The sequence below is a fragment of the Caretta caretta genome, chromosome 3 (genome assembly GCF_965140235.1).
Source record: "Caretta caretta isolate rCarCar2 chromosome 3, rCarCar1.hap1, whole genome shotgun sequence".
Classification (NCBI taxonomy): Eukaryota; Metazoa; Chordata; order Testudines; family Cheloniidae; genus Caretta; species Caretta caretta.
Genome location: NC_134208.1, coordinates 206952282 through 206973100, shown reverse-complemented (window position 1 = coordinate 206973100; position 20819 = coordinate 206952282). Strand labels below are relative to the sequence as shown.

At 38.8% G+C, this 20819-nt stretch overlaps 1 protein-coding gene across 5 annotated transcripts in view; it reads right to left on the bottom strand.

The window, feature by feature from the left end:
• Positions 1 to 2514: 2514 nt before the first annotated feature.
• Positions 2515 to 20819, bottom strand: part of KIZ (kizuna centrosomal protein) — a 102213-nt gene continuing 83908 nt past the window's right edge. For all 5 annotated transcript variants that reach the window (XM_048842430.2, XM_075127274.1, XM_048842427.2 and 2 more), the window contains 3 exons: positions 15435 to 15534; positions 6479 to 6519; positions 2515 to 2820 (listed from right to left, as the gene is read on the bottom strand). In XM_048842430.2, the coding sequence (XP_048698387.2) occupies positions 2717 to 2820; positions 6479 to 6519; positions 15435 to 15534 (245 nt within the window). In that variant the 3' untranslated portion in view covers positions 2515 to 2716. The remainder of the gene's footprint in view (positions 2821 to 6478; positions 6520 to 15434; positions 15535 to 20819) is intronic.

Below are 20819 nucleotides of genomic sequence, written 5' to 3'. Positions count from 1 at the left end.
CTTGGATTTCTAGTTCTGCCACCCTGGGGACCAGAAACTTTTTGTTTTTTTTAAATGGAAGAGGAGATTCTTCTGATATTATTATTGTTTGTATTAGCGTAATCATGGACAAAGACCCTGTGTGCTAGGTGCTGTACAAACCTAGAAGAACAAGGACAGTCCCTGCCCTAAAGAGATTACAAGCTAAGTAGCTGTGAATCTTGATTTCAGGAGCTGGGGCTTTAAAAAAAAAACCCCACCAAATATTGCAAGACTTGTGATAAAATGCCATGCGCTGGCAAACTGACATTGCGCTAACCTCACTGCACCGCTGCCAGTTCAGACTCACACCCTAAGAATTTGGCTGGAGTAGGATTTAAAGATGTGATGTGAGCACATTGTAACACTCTTGAAAAGCCTAGCATAGGGGAGGTACACTGTGGCAGATCCTAAACTGGTGTAAACCAACTTAGCTCCAGCAATGGAACCATGATTATTTACACCAGTTGAAGATTGGCCCCAGGGCTATTAATACATGCTAAACTGGTCAAATCAAACTCAAACCCTGGGTGTGAGCGTGGAGGGAGTGACTCAACCCGTTTAGTGCATTTTAAAGACAGTGTCCTTTGTCTACGTTAGACTTTTCAAACATGTTAGTTACCAGGTGTTAGCCAAAATGTGCTAACATCACACTTAAAATCTTAACTCTATATAAGGTCTGAGTTTCTTTTCAAAAGTCAACCTGCTTTTTTTAAAACATTGTAAATATTTTTCACTCTTTGCCCAAGACTTCTTATGGCAGATTTCCGACCAAAGCTGTTTTGTACTATTCAAGTCAAAGCACTAGGAATTTTTTCTTTGATTGTTTTTGAGTGGACTGACCCTAAACAACTGGGCTACTGGAAGCTAGTAAGTTCAAATATGCAGAACTGCTTTTCAGCAGAGTTTAACTGGAGGCGTGCTTCTTCTTTCTGAACCTATCATATTTATGGACAGATTCTTTAATTTGAGTTTGAGTTTCTTTCTTAGAAAAATCTCATGTTTAATTAACAGTTTCAGATAAAAGGAATTCAAGAAGAAAATTAAAAATGCATGAAGCTTCTGGAGTCATCCAATTACTGGGATGGCCACATAACTATGGCAGCCTGAATTTTACAAAGCAAGTGGAAACAGAAATTCAAAGGTTTGCCACAATGAAATGCCATTTTATTTAGAAATCTGCTATTTTAGAAATGTACATATGCATTTCTTCTTCTTGAACTGTCTCAGAATAAGGTAAAGATCAGACAGACTGCCCTGCAAAGCGTACGCACACCCGTTGAGAATGCTTTTTAAGCACAATTTGCTCTTTACTCTTTTAATGTTAAAATATGTAAAATCATCAGAAAAAAATGTTCTTTTTGCATTCAGGACTGCAACAAGAATTTGCAAAAGCAAGTTCTAGGTAATATAGTCCCAGAAACATGCTGTATGGATTGTATATTTCCTGAATTAGAGAGGCTTGATTCAGTCACTAGGATACTGTTTTCTTGGCAAATACAGAACAAGGATCAAATCCTCCCCCTCCCCCAGTGATGGGCAGATCACACCCAGCTCCATCTTTGATGGAAATTGCACCATCTCCCAACTCTCTCTCTCTGGCTGAGGTCAGCTTTTGGAAGAAACCAAGGAGAGGTAGGCCATGACAGCCCCCATCCACTAACCACAGGGTCCCATTCTCCACCATTGGGTGATTTTACTGCTGTATTGAACATGTTTCTTACCGAGATCATACGTTCCCTTCTACCTCACCACGCTGCCCCAGTCTTCAAACTAATCTTTATCTCCACCCTTCCCTCCCCCTCCTCTTGCCTGTCCCTGTCCCAGCGCACCACTCTACCCTTCCGCTCCACCCTCTCTCTTTCCTACCTATTCATCCTCTGCCACCTCCTTTCCTTTCCTCTCCCCTCCATCTGACCTCTCCAGCAATCTCTTCTTGACTTTTTTTAAAAAGTAGCTTATAAACAGGTTTTAAAAATCCACGACCGGGACAGAATCCGCTACATTTTGTAATTAGTGTGCGTTACCTCACATTCGTTTTTATTTTACCGTGCCCATTGTCCTCCCACCCTCCTAATGTGTGTCAAACTCTCTTGTGAATATTCTTTTTAACAAGGGGATCATATCTTACTCTATGTATTTGCACAGTGCCTTGCATTGTGGGCCAGCAGGGAAGTCATAGATGTGGGCTGGGAGAGATGCTGACGGCGAACTGGCTCTGACCCACAGTCAGAGGAAGAGATGTGACAGAACACAGACTGATCCAACTCCCAACCCCCACAAAAAAATGTTACCTCAAAAAAAGTCCAAAACATCCGGAATAATAATAGGGACTAGAACTGAGTCTGATGATAATAGCACATAGATAGTTAAAGAGATACCATCACCTTCCTTCCATCCGTGGGGAACAGCCAACCACTGACACACACATTCTCATCAGCTGATTTTTGTTTAAAAAGTATGGACAACTTTAAAGAGATCTGTCTGAATTCAAAATATTTCTTAAAATGTGTTTAATAAAAACACATGTATGCAAGCAAGCGAGACATGGAACATTATTTGTTCAACATTTATATGGCCAAACAAACAAGATATTAGATACATTGCAGAAATACGGACCCAAACACACAGAATAAAACTGCAGTTTCTGCAAGAGAATACAGCTTACATTTTCCCGCCTAAGCACGTGTTAAATACGTTAGTCATAGAAGTCATCGAATTCATCGGCATATGTATCATGGGTTTGTGGACGCAAAGCGGCTTCAATTTCTGAGTTGCTGTCATCAGACTCACCCCAGAAAGCTAGGAGAAAAAAATTAAAGCAAATAATAAATCAAAATGTTTTTATGCAACCATGTATTCACACACGCTATAGAAAGCTTTCACGCAGCAGATCAGAATTAGGACAGACAACAGCTTTTCAGAAATGCTATGTAACTCATAAGAACGTAAGAGCTGTCATCCTGGATCAGACTATAGTCCATCTTGCCCAGTATCCGGTCTGTGACATTGGCCTGTACCAGCGCATGAGGGAGAGTGAACAGAACAGGGCAATTTTGGAGTGATCCACTCCCAGCTTCTAGGTCTAGGGTCACCCTGAGCAGGGGATGCCACTAATGGACTTATCTTCCATGAACTTATCTAGTTCTCGTTTGAACTCGGTTATTGCCATGGGATGTTGTGATGCCAAAAGTATAAGTTCCACAGTCAGTTGCATGTTGTGTGACCAAGTCCTTCCTCTTGTTTGTATTAAACCTGCTGCCTATTAATTTCATTGGCTGACCCCTGGTTTTTGTATTGTGTGAAAGAGTAAATAACACTTTCCTATTCACTTTCTCCACACCATTCATGATTTTATCTTGACCTCTATCGTATTCCCCCCCCCCTTAGCTGTCTCTTTTCTAAGTTGACCAGCCCTAATCATTTTAGTTTCTCCTCATATGGAAGCTGTTTCAGAACCTTGATCATCTTTGTTGTTCTTCTCAGAACCTTTTCTAGTTCCACTGTATCCTTTCTGAGATGGGGCAACCAGAACTGCAAGCAGTATTCAAGATGTGGGCGTACCATGGATTTATATAGTGTCATTCAGATATTTTCTGTTGTATTTTTTATCCCTTTCCTAACAGTTCCTAACATACCATTAGACTCTTTGACCACTGCTGGGTATAGAGCGGAAATTTTCAGAGAACTATCCATGGTGACTCCAAGATCTCCTTCTTGGGTGGTAACAGCTAATTTAGAACCCATCACTGTATTAGGCTCATTATTATAGGTACAGTTGGTATTATACTCTTAGGTATGAATTTCCAACACACTGTGTAGCTTACAAGGCTTATTATTTGTTAATTGGATTGTTGTGCACAAATACTGCAAGCTGATTTAGAAAGTCCCACTTCATTGTTGCGCAAGGTAGTTTGATAAAATATTTCCACTCAAAGCAATTTACTTGACATCTGCAGTCTGACTGAATTGGAGCTTTGTCTGTTACACTCCACTTTCTCTATCTACTCGACCCTGAAGTGAAGTCACCATCACACTGACATCACAGAGCTGGCATGGAAATGGCAGTGATGTCACAAATAAAGTACCTGCAGGATCAAATAGGAATATACCAGAGAAACAATTTAAAAACAGATGATTTTGGGAATTAGCAAGTGTAGCAAGAAATTTACATAAAATAATAGCGAGAGGAGCATTTTAATTCTGAAGTGAATTCACTCATTTCAGTGCTAAAGAGAAAAACATGAGCATTACTGCAAGTTTAAAAATGTGGGGGGAAAAATACAGGAAAAGGGGAAATGCTGGAGAAATGCTGACAAAGATTTGGTTCAAGCTGGGGACTTGTCAACTCTTTGTTTAATAATTTTAACTCATTATCTTTCATTCTAACGAATGCCATGTAATAACCTTTCCCCCCTAACATTTGTCTGTGCCGGCATGTTATAGGAGGGTTGCTTATGAATGCAGGTCTGGCTGCTGCTGTGAATATTTTTAATAGGAAAAGAGCATGGAAGCATTTTGTTTTTAAAACGATAAACAGGAAAGTGACATGGACTTTACAAAAAGCTAGGAGGAGAAGATGGGGCAAATTCTGGCCCTACTGACTTTGGCAATGTCTTAATATAGCGTTAAAAGCTCCTGTCTACTTCTGCAAGCATAGGAGACAGCCTACAGCAGGAGAAACCAGCTGGGGGAGGAGAAGCATGGACATGAGGCTGCTACCTCCATGGCACATTCCTCCTCCTCTTCCCAGTTGCACAGAAGCCCCTCTGCAGGAGCCCCATGGGGGTTCATCCATGCTCCACCAGGTTCTTCCCCTTCCAGCCTTGTGTGTAAAGTGGCACAAGTTAGCACAGCCAGTGTGTGCAGTAACTATTTCAGCTTGACCCTCTCTCTCGTGCAATCCTCCACTCCAGATGGGCTTCTGGTGGCGGCTGCTTGATCTCAGCAGCCATATTGCCCGGGGCAATGGGAGCAGGGAAAAGGAAAATGGCCTCCACATACTTTTATTTTAACTCATTCATTCTATTAAAAAGGCCTCAGAGCTCTTAGTGCTTTGGGCAATAATCAAAAATACAAACCAACTACTGCCCACAATTCCTGCAGGCTATTCCCTTCCTCATAGACCCCTGACTCCAGCGGGTTAGGGGTCTGACGCTTCACCTCTTCAACTGTGGGTGCCACAGTGGGGGCAAATCACCCAGCTTCCCTAGCCTAAACTCCACAAACTGGCACTCGCGGCCTTTCCGCTCCATTGCAGGGGAGTCACCAGCCTAGCACAGTGATGGGAGTCTTCAGCACTCTTCAAATCAGGATTCGTCAACAGCATCCCCATCACAGCACAGATTGCCCATTCCAAAATATGTTCTCTGTGGTTAGGGACTAGAGGGCCAGTAAAGGTGGACTCCAGATGCAAAACACTCAGGTCCCGAAACTCCTTTCATTTACAGCAAGGCAAATTGGGGTAACTCAACCGAAGGCAGTGGAATTATGTTGGTGCACAACTGACATTAGAGGAGAATAAGGCATTCATTGTGCAACGCGTCTATAAAAAGGAAGCTCACTTGCACATGCAAAGATGCACCATTGCGCACATACATTTGTGCACACAGCTACGGAAATAGCTCAATACATTGCTGGCAATTCTACATCGGATTTACGTGTTCAGTTGTGAGCTGGCACATGGAAACTGATTGTTTTATTTTGTTGCTGAAATGCAACCCTCGAGAGCAGTACAAAGTCTGGGATCTTCCTGATCCTCAATCTGGTTCCAGGGCAGGGACTTGGGCATGTTCAGTGGAGTCTTAGACTGCATCCAAAACAGCCCTGCTGCCAGAAGCTGGGAGCAGTCCAGGTCTGTTCAGGGTAAAAGATCTGTGATTGACGTACACCCCGATACAGGAGGTTTAATACTCCTTTAAAATTTGTTAGCATTAACTTTTTGTTAGCATTAACTTTTATAACTCAGGACATTCTTGTTATCCATATAAATGTCCAATCCTTACTGAATCTTGCCAAGTTTTTGGCCTCAGCCACATCCTGTGGCAAAGAGTTTCACAGCTTAATTATGCATTATATTAGAAATTATTTCTTTTTACTGGTTTTGAAGTTGCCACCTTTCAATTTCATTGAATCTCCTCTGGTTGCATCTGAAGAAGTGTTTTTTTACCCACAAAAGCTTATGCCCAAATAAATCTGTTAGTCTTTAAGGTGCCACCAGACTCCTCCTCGTTTTTTTGGATACAGACTAACACAGCTACCCCCTGATACTCTGGTTCCTATGTTATGAGACAGGGTAGACAGAAGCTCCTGATCCACCTTCTCAATATTATTGATCAATTTATATAGTTTTATCATGTCCCCCCTTATCCATGGTGCAGATTCATTACTTTGGCTTGCATATACAATATACATTACATTGAGAAAGACGTTTCTAAATAGCATAATATTTGTTTCTCACCTTTGGATTTTATAGTGGTTATTCTCCTTTTGCTTGTGTTCCTGAAAAACAAAGTGATATTTACATATTCAGAAGATGGTAAAACAGCATTAAAAGTTTAGGAATCAAGTCAAATCTTCTATCCAAGTTAAGATAGTAAATTTTTTAAGTTCTATAACTGCATCTCTATTTTTTTGGATTAAAAAAACAAAAATAAAGGGTTCAAGGCATTTTAGAACACAGGATGGTAAAGTTTCATGCACAGCAATGACATTCAGGGCTAGATCATCAACTGGAGTAAACCAGAATAGCTCCATTGAAATCAACACTGATTTACCCAGCTGAGGATTTGGCCCTGAATGTCCTTGCTGTGCTCGGAACCTTTACACTTTTAAAAATACATGACGGTAAAGAAAAAAAAACAATCAAAGAAAAACAATCCCCACCAAATTTCCTTATTTCCAAAACTGTTCTTAGAACTTAGCTACTGGGTTCCCATAGCATCACCCATGTCCCTATGTAAATGAGCAGCTTTTCAGCCGCCTTTGATCTACCTTGATGCATATGCAGTTGCAATTCTGTTCTGTTAAATGACTGATCTTGTGTCTAGAGCATCACAAACCCTTTTCACTTTCTCAAACAAGCTGGAATCATTTTGATCTTTTGTGTGCAGCATGTGTATTGTGTTGGTGCTGTGAAATAATCATGTAGGGGGCAATGATGTAGGAGAATTAACGGTTATATTAACAATCCTGTGATAAACACTAAAAAATAGCTTTTCAGTTGGTTTTCATAAGGAAGGTTGAATAGGAGATATTTGTGATATGGCTGTTCAAACTGTTGAAATATAAACAGATGACAATTTGAAACCCTCGCGACAGTTAAAACAGGACTTATTCTTATATCAATTAAGTTGAGATTTTATACACCTGTTGTATTCCATTAAAAAAAAAAGAGAGAGAGAGAAATCCTAAAGAGAATGATTTAAAGCCAAGGGTTTAAAAGAAATATTCTAATAACTATCACAGGAAAGTCAGTGAAAGATCCTAAATGTCAAAACATTTGTACAAATAATCTCTGAATATTCCTTTACATTTTTTTTTTTTTTTTTACTATTTTACACATTTCTCTGTTTAATTACAGAGGCTGACACTGCAAATTCTCACTCAAGCAAATAATCCCACTAGTGAGTAAGGGCTCAAGGACATGGGCTACATTTACTACAATCTACTAACGAACAACTGAAAAGATAAACTTAACTGACAAGCAAGAGAGCAGTTTAATTACACTCCAGCGATAACGTGTTTTACCCTTTTAAGTAAAAGAAATATGTTGTGTTGTGTAATAGGTTATTTTATATTTCTGTTGAACTTGGGCAAAAATCCTAGGTCTACAATACGCTAACTGTCCTCACTAAAAATGTCTCAGTTAAAGTTCAACCAAAATATTAAACTGAAGAGTTTACATTCATATATATGTTGTATATTACAAATGTTAAAAACCTGTTTCATTACCAAACAGTCAATACATCTTGTTGAAGCAAATTATTTTAATTTATTAATCTTACAGTATTAATCTTACCATTTTACACCATTCAAACGAAATCCATTAGAGACCCTTAGTCATGAATTTAAAAAACTCTTGCACACACAAAGCAAACAGTACCACATTTTGCCCTCAAGGTGAGGTTCATTAGACATTCAACTTTACAACCTCAGCTCCAGTTCAACAAAGCACTTACGCTGATGGCCATCCCTATTCATCTGGCAATGAACTTAAAAGATGTGCCTAACTTTAAGCACATGCTCAAGTCCCTTTTACTTTAAGTGGTCTGCACACATCGCTGAAAAGGGGCTGAATCTGGGGCTGAGGGCTCAGTCCTGCAAGGTGCTGAGCACCCTCAACTCAACATTTAGTTTAGGAGTTGACAGTCTGCGGCATATCTCAAGGAGGCACTTGACACCTTACAGATTCAGGCTCCAGAAATGGATTTCAGGAGATGCTGTTCTGGTTGCAGCATCGTTTTTTCCCTGGGATAGAATCAGTTGCCAGCTGTTGTTGAGTGAAGTGGCTCCTGTGACCGACTGTGCGAGAACCATTTAATCTTTCATGTATTTCAGCAAAGCAAAATCATCAGTTGATAGCTGCTGTTTACAGTCAGTCTGCTTCTTCATCTTCCATTACCAATAAGTGAGGGTTGATTATTATTCCACCAGGGTAGAGAGTTCAGGATGCCTCTGTGCCTGGCTTCTTTTGTCTGGCCCAGCCCCAAATACATACAAGACAGAACCGATCACCTGGACCCACATCCTTGAGTATGCCGGAGGATCACACTGCACAGCTCGGTAGCGTGGATGGAAAATTGGCCTTTACTTTCCCCAAATTTTGGGCTAGCTGGGTTTCAGTGGTCCCCTTCCAGAACTTAAAGCAGCATGAAACCAGCACTATGTTATGCTTTCTGTCAACGGCCTCAAGGGGACGATATGGTAGCCAGGGATGATCAGGGCTATAGGGAAGCCACGATCACAGGACCTTGGCCCCCTTCTATGGTAGCAGAAGAGAGAGGAGTAGTGTCTGAGTCACTCACGTGGCTCTAAACACCAAAGGATCTCTCCCCACTGGGATGATTCTCCCATGGCTGATTGCACTGACTTTAGGACCAGAAACCACCAGCAACATGGCACAGAGCAGCAGCAGCATATCAGGATCTTGGCCTTGATGTGGTAGAACAGAGGATGGACAGCAAGGGACATGGCTACTGAAATAGGCATCAGAAGAGCATTGGTAGAATTCTGGGACAAATCTGGAAAGTCTTTTATGAAAACACTGGCATGTACAAAAGGCTGGGGTATCATTAGGAAATGGGAGACCAGAGGAATGGACAGTGGAGAACGACCAACTGTTCTGAATTCAGAGTTGCAAAAAGAAAACCTGTGGTAAGTCTAATTTCCTAAGCAGCCTCCTGAAATTAAATGTTGGCCGGTGCAGAGAAAAGATACAAGAGCTCTCTGTATTCCAGAAGGTTTATATTCGGAATCAGCAAATACAATTATGACAGTCGTCATCCAAACCTGCTTGGGAAGAATTGCAATAAGGGTCTATAAAGGAGATAAGTTGAGGCAAATTTATAGACTCTCATATCTACATGCTTCAATTTCTCTAAAATGCATCCCAGCATGGAACCAGTGATGTCAAGGTTCTATCAAAAAGCAGTTTAACTTCCAAATGCAAATCCAAATGCATCTATTTTTCTCTAGACCAAATCTCCCATTTTGATGCCTATTTAATCTGTTAAGACAAGGGTCTATATGGAAGATGCTCTGGAAACAAAAAGGAAGTTTAAAGTTCCTAAAGAAGAATATTTTTCCCCATAAAGAAAATTTCGATAGAGGTGGTCTAGATTCCCTTTGGTACATTCTACCAGAGCAAATCAAGTCAAAGAAGTTTCAGTGAAAAACAGAAAAAACTTTCTTTTATTTCTGTGCTGGATACATCTCTGGCAGAGAACTTGTTGAACCCTTATACCATATGTTAAGTGAAAACAAAAATATGTTCCATCAGAAAAAACAAACAAAACTGAAAAGGACCTAGTTATAACAACATTGATATTCCATAAAAATATGCCTGGAAATAGATTGGCTAATCTTGTAAAATAGCTTGAAGCCTGTGCGAATCTATCTTGCAAAAACATTGTTGAGACACAATATCGTGCGGTAGACAAATAGAATTGTTTCTTTTTCACAAGACAGTTCTTAGTAACCCTCAGAGTGTGAGATAGCAGGTATAGAATTTCTTCCCAACAATGACTTGAGATGAAGTCGTGGTCCTTCTCCAAAATTACTCATTTTTCAAAAATGTCTAAAAAAGCTTATCATTGATAAAATGTAAGCCTGACTACTTAATTCCAGTCTCCATGCGGTGACAAAATATCTCCATTCCTGGGCGGTCATTTTTTTTTTTCCTGTGAATTAGAATAAAAACTAGCTTCAACCTGAGCTATTATTTCCTCCTGAAAAATAACTCGTTCAAGATAGGTGCAGCTGATGAAGATATTTTTCTGTACTTTTAATAAGCATGAAAAAGAACAGTTGGTTTACTTCTAATGGATCATTTCTGAAGAAAAACCAGACAAATGTACTTGAGGAAGATAAATGGAAACTTAAACAGAGAATTATGACATGAATCTTGCTTCTATAAACTAGATCCAATATAATTTAATTAATAATAGAACTCAGGACTACATTAAAACTAAGGCTTCCAAGTGCAATCACATCTGAATTATGATATAAAGATCTAAGATGAGACAACATATGTTTAAGACCAGACTCTCTAGTCATCAAGTTGGCAGTGGATTGCAGAACATTTTACCCTCACTCACTACACCTGGAAGAACTGATGCACAAAGGGTGAAATTCACCCAGGTGCAGTGATTCCATACAAGGCCTGCCGGCCCATTTAAACCCCACGGTGGAGCTGTGTAAGGGGAGCATGTGATGTGGATGCAGAGAAGGCCTCCATGTTCCATATATAGTAAAGGGAATCTCTCTGCCAGTCCACAACAGGCCTGAATCATAGGGGAAGAGGGGGTGTAGGGATCATGAGCCATCAGATCTGCATTAGGGCATATCTTAAATCCTCGACACAAAAGACTCAGCGGGGCAGTGGTGGCTATTGCACACCATAGGCTGGAACAGTGGCTGCTGAAGAGTTGTGAGTTTAGGGTGTGTGGGAATTTTTTCCTTTCTACTACCACTTAGTTCCATGCACAATGCTCATGTAAGTCTAGCTATGTGCTGGGAGGGATGAATATTCACCCAGCGCATCCTGTTTCCTTTGCTAACAGCAAAATCACAAAATATAAAATTGAGAATGAAAAAAGTCCCAGCAACTGTATAGAACTGATATCTACTTGCTTTTTATAGAAGTTTCATAAAAGGTCCTGACTAGTCAACATAAGAAGCTAATGATACATATAGTTAAGATTTAGAAATAATGCATTACAGTAAGTTTTGCATGTGTCATGCTTACACTACAATGTCAGAAATACAGGCCTGAAATCAATTATTTATAAAATGTTTACTTCTTTGCAAAGAGCTCGAAAGATTAAAAGCATTATAAAATTATGTTACAATAAATCACTAATCAAAGATCTTAGTTAGGCATTCATTCTCTTATGTATCTCTGTGAATAAGTGTAAATATGATAAATTATTTAGAATAAATATACTCAAGACTGGTTACTTTCAAGGTTTTGGATCATTATTTAAGTCCATGTAAACTTTCTAGAAAATATATACACTTAACCTCATACCTGAACTCTGTAGCATCTCCTTAGAACTTCAGACAAAAATAATTTTCTTACAAATCAATTAAAAAATTGACAAGAACTTAAGAAAACAGGAATTAAGGGCCTCAAAATAGTACACATTAACAACTTGAAAAAGCAGGATGAAATTTGGAAGCTGTTTTAATTTAGCAAAGTCTGAGTGCCCCCTGATGGTCAAACTGACTACCTACAATACAATATGCTGTGGCATTTAAGATTGCATGTTAGTTACTCCCTCATTATTAAATACCTCTTTATAAAATAATTAAGAGGATGAATTGCAATTGGCAGATTATTCACTAAGAATAATCACAAAATTAATAAAAATGCATCTTTGGCTTAAGAAATAGTTTGTACAGAATATAACAGACTACTTCTAGAATACAATTTAATCACAATTAAAAATACTTTAGAGAGTGTTTATATGTTGACAAATTAAAAATCTTATTTCTTAGTCTACAATTTATCTTTAATCTTCAGATCATTCTGAAATGTGACAAAGCAAATAAGCCTAAGAAAAATAAACTGCCCGCATCAAAATACAGAATTATCCAGAATGCTAGTGACCTCCACTGGCTGATTCTGTTGCTACAAGACTACAAAATGCCACACACATCGTGTTCTGCCCTCTGCTTTAGAGAGATTCAGTCATGACCTTTTCTCCCAAGTAATTATATTACTTAACACATTCTTTTCTTTCAGCAAAATATTATACTCTTCAAACTAAAGTTACGTCTCAGGCAGTTTAAACATTCTCGGTAGAGTAAATGAATCCAGGGAAAATAGTTTTATAGCTAAGGCAAAACAGGACAATATTTGTGGGAGAAGAGGAAGCTATGGCATGCACCTCTGAACAAAAGGGAACAAGTGGTCTTTACTCAGAGAGCAGCTTCCTATTAAGACTCACTCCTTCGTACATTATGCCTTTCATCCCCACTCAACCACAAAATGATTTTGCTGTAGGAAATACAATAGCAGAAAAAGATTTACATTGAAAGAATCTTTAATAATAAACTGTTGCAGATCTGCCTACTTCCCCATGATTTATAATACAATAAATATTGGATTCTATTAAGTCTCATGCACTGAAGACATTGCACTGAAAAACTGAATATAAAAGAACTCAATTCTTCCCATCTCCAGTACCATAATAGTGAAATGAGCATGTATAAATGTGCTAAGAGTATCTCTTTGCATCTTTTATAGCTTGTGTGTATTAATCTGTAAAGCTTATTAAGAAAGTCATTGCTATGCAAAGCAGCACCCAATCTCTTTCTCTTGCTTTTCAACAGAGTGCAGTGTTTAGCCAATAGGACTGGTCCTCTGCCCCTCATTCTGCATTCATAACATGCAACATTTGCACAATGTATCTCTCAAAGGCTGCTGAATAGAAAGCCTTAATACTCATGTAAACAACTGCAAACCAATTACTTAATGAATCAGGCCCACACATAATGAGGTGCCAAACAAAGAGCTATAAATGCATTTTTGCGCCCAAGCCTCTGCTTTAAAGTAAAATCCCTCAGCTGTAGTTTGGGCTTAACTGGCACATCATAATTATTGTTTCTAGGACATCAGAGGAAGCCATTTTTTTTTTATTTAGGTCCAGCAGGGTCTTTTTCGAGGTCACTCATCAGCTCAGTGACAAGATAGAGCAAAGGAGAATGTTTAAAAAGTACCACAGCAGTACTATACTGTTATGTTTATTCTCAAGTGCTGGTTTCGAGACCTCTTGTAAAAGCCATAAAGCACAAGAAGTGACTGCAAGAAGTGGGATCCTTAAATGTCAGCATCTAAGAAATGTCACTGCATCCCGACCACAAATAAGCAACCACCTGAGCTCCCTATTTCCCATTCTTTCATACTTCTTTGGGTACTTTACGCTTCCAAATATCTTTGTAAGACAGATGTCAAGTGTCCAGTAGCAAATGTTACTAATAGACTTTATGTTGAAAAGGCAATATTATTTCTAAGTTATTCAGGAAAATAACTTTATGATACTACTTTAAGAAAAAAACTTTAAGAAAAAAATCTTGAAAAATATCTTAATCCAGGAATTTAGTTTTAAGTGTTTACTTCTAAGAGACCAAAGGCATGAAATTATAAGGCAAAGTAAATGGTTTCCAAAATCTGCCGAGTGTGCATGTGAATCTGAAAAGGTAAAATTAAGACTAAAGAATTTTACATGAATAGCATTTAAATAAATGTTGAAAGTTGCCAACATACATTATAAACCAGCACTGTAACATGCTAAACAAAGTAAAATTAATGCCTGAAAATATTTTTGCATAGTTCATTAAATTGTACATATTTTCTTAAAAGACCCAAGACCTGCATTTTAATAATCACATTAAGGGCCTGATCCTTCTCTCACTGAAGTCAACGAGAGCAGAGGGCTAACCCAAAATGTATAAACATGGGGCTTTTAAAAAAAATTACAAAAACAAACTCATTTGCACTTCATAATATTAGGTTTTATTTACTTAGCGTATCAGTCTCCCAAACAGAAATTAAGTTAAGTTTAATCATCTTAAAATGGAAGGTTTTATTTTAAACAAAAGCAAACACCTACTTTGTCAATATTTTTCATAAGTCTTAATTATTTCACATGAATTAACTTTATTGCATTGGAATAAGAGAAAATATTGTGATTTTTAAAATGAAATATAAATCAGCACAAAATAAGAAATTAAGATTTCTTCTAAAATTATCTTGGAACTGTTTCCTATGACAATTAATGTCCCCAATAAAATCATTATGAATATTACAAAGTACAAAAGGATGTAAACATGCTGTAAATATAGATAAAATTAAATAATTCATCAAAATACTTAAAAGTATTTTATCGGCAGTCATAAATGTCAGTTTTCTGACAAGGAACCACATACTAACAGAACCCACTTACTGTGATGTTTTAATAAGCATCCAGATTACAATCTAAAGCCAAGCTAAAATTTCAGGAGATAGTTGATAGTTGTATTATATTCCATTTTATACCGTTTCTTGACCACTAATTTGACTGCCATTGTTTGATTAGTATTTCATGCTGATGACAAATTCAAGGAACATCTAAGATCACACAGCTCAAAGAATCAAAAGGAACTGCTGCAGTTTAACAAATCTAAAAAGATAAATTGCACCTTTAAGAAAAAGGCAAGGTCATTAATTAAACATACTCATTTTGAAAGGAAAAGAAAAGTAACAAATACTCTGGCATCGAATACTTTTTAAAAAATACGTATTGAGCTACAGTTAGTTTACTTCTCAGCTACATCTACAAGAAGAAACATGCCACTTTATTTCTTCAAGACTTTATGTTTTATGTCTGCCCTTTTCCTGACAACTTCTATTGTCTGGTCTCTAAGTAGCCCTACTGAGAGCAGCTGTACACGCTAATTTGTGGTTCACTGAGATGTCAATTGAGTCTTAAAATGAGAAAACAACAGCTGCAAAACAATACCTGACTTTGGTGCAAATATTTTCTAAGGTGTACTAAAGTTTAGGTTGTTATACTGAATAAACACAAATACGAACCTTAACCCTCGTTCAAGTCACAGACAAAATAATACATATTCAGAGTTTTATTCATTTTCTACTGGCACTTCTTACTCTGTTAAAGCCATTCAGAAATGAAATGGTCTAATGACTTTACCTTGACAAAGGACTTCTTCCTTCACAAGATGAAAAACTAGCTTCAGAACTGATTTTGTTGATTTTCTTGGTCTTGAAACTATTGCTATCGATATTCAAACCTGTGGTAAGTATAAACACCAAATGTAAACATTTAGCAAACACTTAATTAAAAGGTAGTCCACACAGTAACTTTTGACTTACAGAAATCAATGGAAACAGATATTATTTAAGCAACCGAGAACAAGAAGGTGTCTTGGACTCTGAAATCAACACTGTATATTGTAAAATAACTGTTCACTATGTGTTTTTTTCTTGTGATATTTTGGAAGAAAGTACAATCGAAGAGTATCAAAGAGATACCATTTTAAGAATCTGTTTTAAAAATGTACAGTGATACTGGAACAGAATGCACTAGCAAAATGTGTCCCTGACATTTTTAATAAACTGGCCAATTCAATCTCCATTGCTTGGACGGGGCACTCCCATGGGGTAGGTTTACTTTATTTGTAAAACAAAATAAAAAAATCCTCATCCCTGACCCCATTACCACATGGGACTCTCTTTAAAACCTGTCCATGTCATTCCATTATCAGTCCTAACCTCTGTCAATCTGCAGAACAAGGAGTTGACTTGTACTTTAGTTCTGTTTCATTTGTTTTTACACTTGAGGTTTTATTCTCATGACTTGGCAGAACTGACAACAGTACAACACACAATCTCCTTCAGACAGGTGGAAAGTTATTTGTAGAAATAACTGCACACAATTAGTGCATTTTTGCACATTTTAACTAATTTTAGAAAAACAGCCTTTGGGGTACTGAGATTCTGTTCCAATAGCTGTATTTGCATCATGTGTCAATTTAAGCAAAGTCTCACTGTTATGTATATTTTTTCTCAATTGTTTTCTTTTCCCTTTTCCTGAAGTCTTGTTTACTTAGGTCACTTATTTGCCTTCCTCTTTCATTAGGATTATTTTCAGAGGGCTACAATTCTTTCTGTTGCGGTAGGTCATTCCTGCTCCCTCTCAAATTCTATAAAATACTTAATGTTGTGACTTAAATAGACAACAAAATTTGTATTTTAAGGTTCTTTTACCGGTTTGCTTTTTTCTACATGCCTCTTACTTCCCCTCTATGCTTCAATGAGTACAAATTGTATACCAATTTAGTTCCAACTCATCAATATAATCAGGTCTTTTCTTAAATATTTCTGAACTACAGGGCTTGATTCTCAAATTACAGTACACTCACTTTAAGGCTTCTTTGTATTGTAAAGGCGATTGAGGGTAAATGAGATTTGGGACCTAAACATTATTTATGTGAGACACAACTGAAAACCAAAATATGAATAACTGTAACTCTTACCAACTTCATTCTATCCCCGAAAGAGTAAAATATAATTTCTAAGTCTCTGACAGTTTTCCCCCTACAAGTGGATATGCATTTCATAATCAGACAGAGTTTCTATAACCTGAATCACGCATACAAGTCTGTTAACAGATTTACAATACACAAACCCTCCTCACAGTGTGTCCTGCACTTCCAACAAAGAGGCCAAAAAAAGAAAAAAAATCGTATTCACGGGGGAAGATGAGAGGAGGTAGAGTCTAGGAGTTCTAGTGGCAGCAGTATGCCACTTCACGGGGAGAAGTCTGACCACTTTCAAAAGAGCTGGTGACACGAAAAGAAACTTTGCTGTGAGGGAAAGAGTGAGGAACACATGCAGAGAAGCACATGTACCCGTGGGAGATCAAAAGAGGAGCTCCTGGATAAGAGAGTGAAAGCAGTTGAGCTGCAGGCAGTAGCACTGGAATCAAGACAGGCACACATCAAGAAAAGAGATTTTATTTTTGAAAGCTTTATAACGTTAAGTTGTTTATTTGTAGGTTTCTTTGAGCAGTGAAGTACTACAACAATTTTAATCCAATTTGGATGAGTTAGGTCTTAATGGAATCACTTTATTTCTAAAGACCACAGGGGACAAAACACAGATTGAAGATTGTGGCTTTAAAAAAAAAAATTTAAAAATATGATCTTAAGAACTTTTAGGGTCAGCAAATCTTGCACATGCAGCAAACATTGTAGGCATGGCCTCTTTTATGGGAACAAATGGGGTGTATTTTCAGCAGAGATCCAACAGGAAAACAAAATGTGGTGCTCTGCCCACAAAATAAGCGACACCCTATCAAATTAAATGCCCTTAACAGTAGGTTATGCAGATGTGCAAACTATGATTGGGCATGTCCTCTGAGCTCCTCTGAGTATGGCGTGAATATGCCCATGGGCTCTGCTAGCCTCCTGGAGTTGGTGGCGGGAAATATGTGGTGGTATCTCCCAAATGCTACCCCAACTGTGGCACCAAAATAAGACCACTCGCAGTAAATGGTGCAGATCTGTGATGCCCTTCTCTCCTTTCTTACGCAAATAGTTAATGCCCCTGGGCATCTGAACTAACAACTCACTGAGAGGACTGGGGCAGTTCACACCTCCCCAAGTTATTGCTGCATGCTCTCTGCAGACTCAGAGAGATCTTGGCTGCTGTTACGCTATGTTCAGGTTTTTGAAGTTTTCTTTGCAACCATGACCGTTGGAGATTTCCTTTGGTTTTGTTTTATACATGAAAGCTGAGATTCAGCAGAATAAGGCAGCAACTTGAGAGGGTGTCATTACATCATACTGCTAGTTAGCGGCCAAATCGGAGTCCTGATTTTCAGATTTATATGAGTGCATATGGAAGGCAGGGCTGAAAATTAGAAACATGTGCATCCATGGAACATAGATTTTTTTGGGGGGGGGAAAAAGACTTCTTTTTGCTCAGTTAACTATTCTCACTAGCAAGGCAACTAACTGCAGGTCAGAGTGTCACTTTTCCAGACCTTTTAACTCCTACTGAAGTTCTAATAAAAAGTAGTCTCAGCAGTTCATCATCTAATAGCAGTAGCCAGGGATATTAATATCAGCTTTAACCACATATTGAGCAAGCACTGCAGGATATAAATAGGATGGATGGGCTCAAATCTTCACATTTTCCCATGAATACCTTTACTTCTAGATTAGCATAATTGTGTCACCACCACAGGTCAGAGAGCACTACGCATTAGGGTAAATATGCTTTTTGGACATTCTTAGAAGATTTGGTAAGAGTGCTGGGGAAGGATGGAGTGCTAGACCGAGACTATCCCTCATTTAAGGCTGGAAAGCCCGACACCTATCCAGGTTCAAAGGAACTTTTTAAATGCCACGGGGCAAATGTGGGAGAGGAGCAGCGGACTTTTGTGACTTTGCCATCTTCTGGTTCTCCTCCCTCTTTCATCACTCCTTCAGTGTCTCATTTGGTGGGTCCTCATCTCCTCCTTCCCTCTTTTGGTGGGAGTCCCATATGGCTCCATCCTAGGCTCCCTCCTTTAAAGCTTTTGCACCCCATCTTTGGAGGATATCTGCAACTATGGCTTCAACCACATTCTTTGCCCTGATGACTCAAATCTACTTCTCTGCTCCAAACCTGTCTCCATCTGCTCAAACTCATTTCAGCCAGTCTTTAACATCTCATCATAATGTCTAGCCATCAACTGAAACTTTATACAGTCAAAAATGAGCCCTTGTTCTTTTCCCACCCATCTCCTCCCCTCTCCTTGTTACATCAGGGTTGTCAGATTGGCTTCACCTTGGACTGCATATCTCTTTTTATCCACCCATACAAGCCATATCTATTTGCTGCTTGTCAAGGTTCCTCCCCCACTCTGAACTCTAGGGTACAGATGTGGGGACCTGCATGAAAAACCTCCTAAGCTTATCTTTACCAGCTTAGGTCAAAACTTCCCCAAGGTACAAAATATTACACCCGTTATCCTTGGAATGGCCGCTACCACCACCAAACTAATACTGGTTACTGGGGAAGAGCTGTTTGGACGCGTCTTTCCCCCCAAAATACTTCCCAAAACCTTGCACCCCACTTCCTGGACAAGGTTTGGTAAAAAGCCTCACCAATTTGCCTAGGTGACTACAGACCCAGACCCTTGGATCTTAAGAACAATGAACAATCCTCCCAACACTTGCACCCCCCCTTTCCTGGGAAATGTTGGATAAAAAGCCTCACCAATTTGCATAGGTGACCACAGACCCAAACCCTTGGATCTGAGAACAATGAAAAAGCATTCAGTTTTTTAAAAGAAGACTTTTAATAAAAAATAGAAGGAAATAGAAATAAAGAAATCCCCCCTGTAAAATCAGGATGGTAGATATCTTACAGGGTAATTAGATTCAAAACATAGAGAACCCCTCTAGGCAAAACCTTAAGTTACAAAAAAGATATACAGACAGAAATAGTTATTCTATTCAGCACAATTCTTTTCTCAGCCATTTAAAGAAATCATAATCTAACACATACCTAGCTAGATTACTTACTAAAAGTTCTAAGACTCCATTCCTGTTCTGTCTCTGGCAAGAGCAGCACACAGACAGACACAAACCCTTTGTTTGTCTCCCTCCTCCCAGCTTTTGAAAGTATCTTGTCTCCTCATTGGTCATTTTGGTCAGGTGCCAGCAAGATTACCTTTAGCTTCTTAACCCTTTACAGGTGAGAGGAGCTTTCCCCTGGCCAGGAGGGATTTCAAAGGGGTTTACCCTTCCCTTTATATTTATGACACTGCTCCATCTTCCTATACAACCTTTCAAAATTCCAGCCTTGTTTTTTTGCCCATGCTGTTAAAACTCAAGTCCTTGAACATCTCGCATCTTGAGTATTGCCTTCTGCACTGCTCTAGCATCAACACCTGCACTCTTACCACCCTCACCAGACCCTTCAGACATTCTTTGCATCGCTTCATTGGCTTCCTCTTCTCCACCACACCAAACACAAACAACTTGTCCTCCACCCTTAAGGCCCTTCATAGCTTAGCTTTGTCCTACTTTTCAACTGTAATACAATATTGTGCCATGAATCCCCACTCTTGCCCTACCGATACCAGCTTTCATTGCCCATGTTTTCCTCAAGCATTTTGTACTTTCTTGCATCCCACCCGTTACGAATGTGAGAAGTCCCTTTAAAATCTAAATACACTACATTATCTTTCTTCTAATCCTTACTTAAAACTCATCTCTGCTGTGATGCCTACAAAACATTTGGGGGGTGAGGGGAAGGGGACTAGGCAGTTGGTGTGCTGTGACTGACGTTTACTATATAAACGTGATCACTTTGCTCATACCTCATCTTAACCCGTACTTGTTTGGGGAATCCACCTGTCTCTTGTCATATGCCAATATTTTAGACTGTTATGGGAAATGTCTCTTATTACAAGTATACAAGTGCTTAGTACAATGTGGCCTTGATCCCTAGCTGACAAGGTTTATGGCAGTGCAAGTAAGTAGTAATAATTATATGCATTTGTAGTGTTTCGTCATTGTGA